At 47.2% G+C, this 9010-nt stretch overlaps 1 protein-coding gene across 1 annotated transcript in view; it reads left to right on the top strand.

Moving 5' to 3' along the window:
* The window catches only part of LOC104462201 (coiled-coil domain-containing protein 177-like), a gene marked incomplete at its 5' end in the record, with an annotated part of 1256 nt that extends 371 nt beyond the window's left edge, over window positions 1–885 (top strand). Inside the window, 1 exon segment of the mRNA XM_010074060.1 lies at window positions 13–885. Coding sequence (XP_010072362.1) covers window positions 13–885 — 873 coding nt within the window.
* Between the last annotated feature and the right edge of the window lie 8125 nt (window positions 886–9010).

Below are 9010 nucleotides of genomic sequence, written 5' to 3' on the forward strand. Positions count from 1 at the left end.
GCCCTGCTGAAGCAGAGGCAGCGCCTGGTGTGCGAGGAGAGGTGGCGGGAACAAGCGGAGAAGCAGGAGCGGCTGCGGAGGGAGAGGTTGGAGAGGGCCGTCCAGGAGGGCACGCAGAAGAAACTCCATCAAGAGCACAACCTGAAGGCGAAGGAGGAGGGCAAGAAGGAGCACCGGGAGCGAGAGGAGCAGCTCCTGCAAGAGAAGCTGTCTATGGCTGCAGAGAAGAGGCTGAAGAAGGAGGTGCAGCTGCAGAAGGAGAAGAAACTGCTCAACCAAGCAGAGAAGCTGAAGCATGAGGCCTTGCTCAAGGAACTGGCCAAGCAAGAGGCGGAAGAGAAGGAAATGTTGAAGGCTTCTCTGGAGATGAGTTTGACTAAAGCTCAGGAAAACTATGAACAACTAGTGGAGAAGAGGAACCAGGAGCTGAGGGAGAAGGCCAGGCGGGAGGACATGCAGATCCAGAGAGCCAAACTGGCAGCAGAGAAGAAGGAAAGGGAACAGAAGGAGCACTTGGAGGCCCTGGCTAGAGAGACAGAGAGAAAGCTCCAGCATGCTGCCCAGGTGGCTGAAGAGGCTGTCCAAGAAAAAGCCCGCAAGGTGGTCTTGAGCCGCCTGGAGAAGGAGAAGGTGCAGAAGATGAACAAGCAAAAGGTGGAAGAGTACGAGGACTTACGGCGCAGGGAGATCCTCCTCTCTATAGAGAGGAAGCTGGAGAGGAGCGAGCAGATCTTCAAGGAGAAGAAGACTGTCTTAGAAAATGCCAGGTCTGTCGCTCGGGCGTCATTCCATGTCCGGGAAAGGGTACGGGAGGAGACAAACGTGCGCACCTTTGACAAGATGGCCTTGGAAGCAGAACTGCATGCCCACCTGAGTAAGAAATGAAAGATCTTGTCATGGATGAGTGGGGGTGCACCACTGGTTGTCCATCATAATACATCAGAAGGTCTCCGCATTAACATTTGAATAACAGCAACAAACAGCCACCCTAATTTCTTATTTTGGGGGAGCAGGGTACCGCACAAAAACGTGGCAGCTATTTCACATACTTTTTAAGGTATGCTTTTGTTTTGGGTGTGTTTTAAGGACAGACCTCAGTCATCTTTACAGAAGGGAACTGAGTTTTTGTGTCCTTCACCCCACAAGCACAGGTATTTTCGCGCAGAGGGCTGTAGAAGCCTGCTTGAAGCCTGTGAGTTACTGGCTGTCTACACCAGAGCTGACTACAGCTGCCCTCTTCAGTTGGAAATGCAGACAACAGAGACTACTGACTACTAGAGTCTACTGAGAAAGAACAAAAACCACCCCAGCCGTCTGGCTTGAGTGACAGGCAGCTCAGTTTAAGTTATAGGACTGCATTTTCAAAGCTGCTGCACTCCCACACCGAAGGTGAGGAGAGCTGGAGTAGAGAATGCCGTATGCCCCTGGGCGCCCCTGGCCCGCTACTGAGAAAGCACAGATCCCTTGTTCATTAAGATATAAAAGTGAATGAACCTGAGGAATCTGGCCTTTGTGGCAAACGTGGATCATTTGTAAATGGAAATCTGCAAACAGGCTGCATAGAGAAATTGCCAGTCTTGGGAATTCTCAAAACTTGAGGAGACCCTCAATAACCTTATCCAATTTGGCCTGTCTGGAGCAGGAGGTTGGACCAGGTGTCCTCCAAAGGTCCTCTCAACCTAGTGGTTCTACAAGTTGCTGATAATGAGATCTTCACCCAGTTCTTACCATCATCTGCTGAGCAGGACAGCATTTGTCTGTCTGCTGGTGCTAACAGCTGTATTCTTATATAGGGCACAAGAAAGAGTAGATGCACAAAATAAGGTACATTACAGATTCTCTTAGGTGAAGATCATAGCTTTTTTATAACTCAATACTGTTTAGAGGGAACAGAGTCCTTCTGCTGATAATACGCTGGAAATGTGAGAAGCCTGCCTACCCCCTGTGTGCAGCATTCAAGTACAACAGTGTTCTGCTCCAGGTTTCCACATTTACTTGCTGGGTTGCAGTTATAAGCGCCCATCCAAACCAGGCACTTTCTGCTGCTTTTTTTCTGGCTCTGTGCAGTGCCAGCTCTCTGTTCCACCATCCGTGACACCGTGCTGGGTTGCTGTGGTGATGGCATCAGACCTGGAACATGGGGGAGAAGCAGCAAGAATAGCCAGGATGTTGTTTCCTTGCAGATGTCTCGGACATGTAACACATGGGAAGAGAAAACCAGAAGAAGGTTAACATATGGCACAGGCATGCAGTCCTGCATGTGTAGATTGCGTACCAGAGTTTCCTAGGAGGTGACAGCAGGTGGAAAAAAAAAACAACAACCTCTTTAAGGGAGGTGTTAAGTGAACAGCAACAACAACAGCAGACCAAGCACACCCTGGTGCCCTGCAAGGCTGGAGATGTTATAAAAACAGTGTTGAAGTAAGTAGGGATTTTCTTTGATTTTGATGGAACTTGCTCTTTGAATCACAGTACAATTGGTGCTGTTGAGGGCAGGCAGCATGAAAGTAGGAACTGGGGCTCCTGAGGGATATTTTCTGGATCAGTCATTGGCTCGCTGTGTAACGCCAGGCAAGCCATCAGGGGCTGGGCTTGCTCCTATTGATATAAACGGAAACAGAGTAAGGCTCTTGGGATTGCTGGGACTCGCAGGAAATAGTAAGGCTCAGCGTGGAAAAATTCTTCAAAGACTTTGGACAGACAATGCTAACAAAGCACAAAGTACTATTATTTATTTATTTATTTCCCTATTTATTTATTCTTTGACTGTTATTAAAGTAAAACATACCTGTTGGGGAAAAGCACTAATTAACACCAAAATCTAAAACTATCAGTAGCTGTGGGAAGGACAGCTGCGTTACTGCTTCCAGCTAGGAGTCTGTCCTCTCACCCTCATCCTCAAAACAGCAATCCGCTTGAGAAATGAAACTAATCCTACTGTAACACCGGACAAGGTCCTTGATAAAAAACAGTCTTCTTCACACGTTGTTTGTACGGCAGTGGTCCATATGTGCCCTTGTAGCTGCAAAGACCCAGAAAAGAGAAGCCCAGTGGCCCAAAGCCAGCCTGCACAGAATTCCCCTTGTTCCCTGGCAGCACTAGAGTTGGGATAAAAGCTGCAGTGACTCCAGCATAGCCAACATTTCATCTTCTGTGTAGCCTTCAGGGCTGCAGAGAAAGCCTGCCAGCATGGATGTGAGGTCTCTTGCTCCCCACTTCATCGCACTGTGGTTGAAGTTCACTGCTCGGTTCATTTAGCAGAGGGTGAATGGGCAGAGCTGGGAGACAGCAGAAAGAAGGCCAAATGCAGTGGACAAATGAGAAGACACAGTCTCTGTCCGGAACAGCAGTTTTTCCCTGAAGGTCCGCTGCAATTTACCTGAAGACTTTGTCCAAAAGTCCCTCTGACAGTGCATGTCCAGTGTAGACTGAGAATGTTTTACAATCCAGGAGATGTGTTGGCCACTGACTGTAATTACACCTGGGGTCCATCTCCTGCTGCCGACTGAGTTTGACACCTTGGGGCTACAGCCGAACTAATCAAAACACACCTACATGGTGGTAATTGAATCGGCAAACTACTGTTCCTATACTGTGTGATGTGCAGCTCAAGTTTTGAATGTGCAATCTAAGAAAAAATATTTTTTTTTCAAAAGACATTAATCTGTGTATGGATATTTTTTATTTCTGTAGTGGTTCCAGTCCAAAGTCTGTGAAAGTCAATGGAGTTTATAAGTTGTTTAAAATTGTGGCACAGAAAATTAAGTCAGCAAGTTGGCTGAATGCATGAGAGGTGTTTCTTGGGTCTACTTATGCTTCTGTTTATTTGAGAAGGAGTTTTACTGCTGGATTTCTGTGGGAACAGAAGTTAAACCCTGGGACACATGTAAAAAGTACGGCCCTTTTAGATGAAGCTTGTATTGAGCTGCAGGCTAGGGAGAACTAAAAATCAAAACAAGCAACATGTTACCTCACAGCTCAGAAGTAGATCACGGCTTATTTAGAGCAGAGGAGCAGCTGATGACATTCAGTTAGGTCCTGCAGAAAGACAACTTAGGTTGGTCCTCTCCTGGGATTAGAAAACACATTTTAGGCTATTGCTGTATTATAACGTTATAATAAAGACTTTACTTCTAGGCCACTTGCATGCATGCCACAGAATGACCATGAGACCTTGAAATACCTGCACTTTAAAAGCAACAGCAACAAAAGGACAATTACCGGGAAACTTCTGTCACCTATAACACATCTTAGGTCCAGCTAGCATCAAATTCCCAGGTTTCAATTCCTAAGCACTTGGAGTCTAGCTCCAGCTTTCACGTTGGGTCCCACAGATCTATCAGGACAACCCAAAATCTGGATCCAATGCCACTAAACATTCAAACCTAAAGCCAAACATTGACATGTGGACGCACCTCTAACCGCATTTAAAAACCACTGCACTGCTTACTAATGCCCATTGACTAGGACTGCTGCTAGAAGTTGGCCTGCCAGAAACCACTCTGGCTGTTTACAGGGTTTCTGAAGCTGAGATATTGAAACATTAGGAAGAAAGACTCCAGGATCATAGAATCACAGAGTGGTTTGGGTTGGAAGGGGCCTTAGAGATCATCTAGTTCCAACCCCCCTGCCATGGGCAGGGACACCTCCCACTAGAGCAGGTTGCTCAAAGCCTCATCCAGCCTGGCCTTGAACACCTCCAGTGATGGGGCATCCACAGATTCCCAATATCTAGTCTAAATATGTCCTCTTCCAGTTTAAATCAATTACCCCTTGTCTTGTCACTACATGCTGTTGTAAAAAGTCCCTCCCCATCTCTCCTGTGGCCCCCCTTCAGGCACAGTTCCCCCGGAGCCTTTTCCAGGCTGAACAAGACCAACTCTTTCAGCCTGTCCTCATATGGGAGGTGCTCCAGCCCTCTGACCATCTTCGTGGCCTCCTCTGGACCCACTCCAACAGCTTGATGTCCTTGTGTTGGGGGGCTCAGAGCTGGATGCAGTACTCCAGGTGGGGTCTGACGAGAGCAAAGTAGAGGGGCAGAATCCCCTCCCTTGACCTGCTAGTCATGCTTCTCTTGATGCAGCCCAGGATGCATTTGGCCTTCTGGGCCTCCAGCAAAAAGAACATCCACAGAGGCAGGGTGAGTCAGGGGGCTAGAAACTTGGGAGATCTGCAGTTGATGGGCTGGTCCTCTGGGCCTTCAACTCAAAAGGGCCACAAAGAAGAAAAAAAGCACGGAAGACAAGAAAGTAAAATGAGAAAGGCAAAAAACCCAGTGAGAGTGCTCTCATCATCAGCAAGTATTCCAAATCCTGGTGAGATGCCAAAACAGCTGCCTGAACTAGGTCCTCCCCCCTCAGAACCCAATGGAGCCCTAAGCCACCCTGGAAACCCATCTAGAACCACAAAGTGTTCTAGAACCTGATCTAGAACCACAAATTGATCTGGAATAACCTCCAGAATGCTATATAGAGTCACGAAACTATCTAGAATGAGCTCTAGAATGCTATCTAAAGTCACAAAGGTATCTAGAATGAGCTCTAGGATGCTATCCAGAACATAAAGGGATATAGACATGAGATCTAGAATGCGATCTAGAACTACAATGTTATATGGCATGAGCTCTAGAACCTGCTCCAGACCCACTAAGCGAGCTAGAACCTGATCTAGAACCAACAAGTGAGCTAGAGCGTGTTCTAGAACCACCTCCCTGCCAAAACCCCCAACTCTGCTCACTGCCACACTCCACACACTGATATTTCATTTAAATATCACTTAAATATTCTAAAAATAATTACAGGACCAAGTCCTGGGATTCATTTTCAGGTAGAACTCCCATCATTAAATGCTTATGTTTTGCATAGTGAGACAACACGAGCAAGCACACAGTATTGGAAAAGAAAAGTCTGTCACACTGATGGCTATGGCAGAATAAGACAATTTCAGAGGCCCCAGAACTGTGCAGCCTGGTTTCCTTGAGCAGGTGCTCTATGATTCTCACTTTGGTGAAACCAAGACTGCAGGAAGAGCTCACCTTGTACTAGGTGTCAGAGAACTCACACATGGGGGAGAAGCACTGACTAAAGAGCAGTTTCTTTTGCCTGAGCTCTGGATGAATCTTTCACACATTTTGAGTGTGTTCACAGACAATCTTGTTTATGAGTGTGGTGAGTTGGCCCTGGCTGGACACCAGGTGCCCACCAAAGCTGCTCTATCACTCCCCTCCTTGGCAGGACAGGGGAGAGAAAATACAACAAAAGCCTCATGGGTCGAGATAAGGACAAGGAGAGATCAGTCACCAATTACTGTTGTGGGCAAAACAGACTTGACTTGGGGAAAAATTTATTTAATTTATCGCCAATTAAATCAAAGTAGGGTAATGAAAAATAAAACCAAATCTTAAAAACACCTTCCCCCCCACCCCTCCCTTTTCCCCAGGTTTAACTTTGCTCCTGATTTTTTTCTACCTCCTCTCCCTCCAGTGGCACAGGGAAACCAGGATTGGGGATTGCAGTCAGTTCATCACACGTTGTCTCTGCTGCTCCTTCCTCCTCAGGGGAGGATTCCTCACTCTCCTCCCCTGCTCCAGCATGAGGTCCCTCCCACAGGAGACAGTCCTCCATGAACTTCTCCAACATGAGTCCTTCCCACAGGCTGCAGTTCTTCACAGACTGCTCCAGCATGGGTCCCCAGTGGTCACAAGTCCTGCCAGAAAACCTGCTCCAGCCTGGGCTCCTCTCTCCACGGGTCCACAGGACCTGCCAGGAGCCTGCTCCTGCACAGGCTTCCGACAGAGTCACAGCCTCCTTTGGGCATCCACTTGCTCTGGTGTGGGGTCCTCCCAGGGCTGCAGGTGTATCTCTGCTCCCCCGGTACCTCCATGGCTGCAGGGGCACAGCTGCATCACCAGGGGCTGCAGGGGAATCTCTGCTCTGGTGCCTGGAGCATCTCCTGCCCCTCCATCTGCACTGACCTTGGTGTCTGCAGAGTTGTTTCACATCTCACTCCTCTCTCTGCTGTTTTTGCAGCAGTTTTTTTCCCCCCCTTCTTAAATATGTTACCACAGAGGCACTACCACGATCACTGATGGGCTCAGCCTTGGCCAGCGGTGGGTCCATCTTGGAGCTGGCTGGGATTGGCTCTATCAGACATAAGTGAATCTTCTAGCAGCGGAAGCCGCCCCTGTAGCCCCCCTGCTACTGAAACCTTGCCATGCAAACACAATACAATGGGGATTGTCTAGCTTCTAACAGCATCTGGGCTGAAGCTGGAGCCCTTCAGTGCCAGTGGGAGTGCCAACAATCTCTTCTGCATGCTGCCTCTTCACACAAACTTCAGCACTAAAACACGCTCTCTGTCAAGGTTAAATTTGGCAGATGTGTTCAAAAGCTTGTAAATATTTTACACGGTATTTTTTTAACCCAGTTTATCTTAAATTCTTTCACCACATGGATAAGAGAGATGTGAGGATTAGGTTTCTTGCGTCGTTGCCTACTATGTCGTATGATGCTTATGGAGCTCCAGGCTCATTCTGTGCTAAAATTTCTCCTGATACCAGGGGAATTCTGTTCACTAAACCAATGCTGAATATGCAGTGTGTGCACGTCTGAGAGGGGACTTATTTCAGTGTGCATGTCTTCACTAAGCCAAGCCTGGACAGGGAGACGTGGGAAACAGAATTTGCAATACAAAGTCCATCAACCACTAGTTTTCCAGAAGTTCTGCTAAGAACAGCCCCAGAGCCACCTCTGCTAGGTGTCATCAGGGAAATAAGTTCTGCAGGTAAGTGACATTTTCTACTCCCTTACTGACCTCAGAGAGAAGCAGGCTGATCACACCCTACCTGAGGACACCTCATCGCCACCAGCTGTTAAGCCAAAACAAGAGATTTTCTTCCAGCTGTGGGTGTTCTTCCTCTGGTGGTGGAGACAAAAATGTAATAGTTAGAATGCCATTTTGCAAGGGGTTTGGTTTTTTTTTTTTTTTTGGTATCTTCTTTTTGTTTTTTTTTTCTTAAAGCAGATGCAGGGAGATAGAAGGATGAGACACAAAACTAGTTAGATGCTGGTGGTGACTGTGGCTCTCCACACACAGTTCTGCTTTGCAGACCTGGGACTGTGCTGCTGTTTAGTAGAGCAGCCACCACATCCAGGAGAGCAGAGGTGCTCTAGGAGGGATCTGCCTACTCCCAGATCCCACAGGCTCCCTTCAGAGGGTGCAAGTTTAAGCTCATTTAATGCTTTGCTGAGTCAAGGTCCTAGGGAATTAAGTTTGTTAGAATTGGACTTAGCTGTCAGTTGTAAAAGGCTGTTGTAGGCAAAGAGCAGGAAAACACTGGCTTATCTCAGTCCCTCTGGAAATGAGCCCTGTGACATTTACTTTGCAGCACAGTACAAGAACATTCTAACTTGAGCTGATGGGGCCCCTAATGCAACTTCTTGTGGGAGCACAGTCCCACAAGCCCTTGGCAAGCACATGGCACCCACTGCAAAGAGCCAGTACTGAGACATGGTGAGAAAATCAAAACGCTTCTGCTTCAAGGCAGGAGGCAGCTCTGCCCATCTTTTTGGTGAGATGTTACTAGATGGTGTTTTGAAGGGAAAACACTAGGAAGAGGAAAAAATGCAAACTGTTCTGTACAAGATACCCGCAAACACATTCTCTGTTTATGCAGAATAACCAGCACTCAAAGCCAGTGTTCAGAGTCTTCATAATGGGATATGCCCTGCAACTCATATGCGCCTTAATGCTAGGGAGTAAAAAAAAAAAAATCAGTTATGGGTCTGATTTCTTTGTCCTTAGCCCATTCTTCGAGCATGTTTCTTCGTTATGAAATAAGAGCTTGTTACTGTAATACTCTAGTCTGAAAGGACCCAAATAATTCCTTAGCAAGTCTGCACTCATCTCCTACAACCCTGCCATTCAGCAAGACATCCCTTGCATTAGAAAATCACTCTGGCAGTAAGAAATATCCTGTATTACAGAACCAAACTACCAGTGCTATTTTGTT

Source organism: Pterocles gutturalis, unplaced genomic scaffold (genome assembly GCF_000699245.1).
Source record: "Pterocles gutturalis isolate BGI_N339 unplaced genomic scaffold, ASM69924v1 scaffold4682, whole genome shotgun sequence".
NCBI lineage: Eukaryota > Metazoa > Chordata > Aves > Pterocliformes > Pteroclidae > Pterocles > Pterocles gutturalis.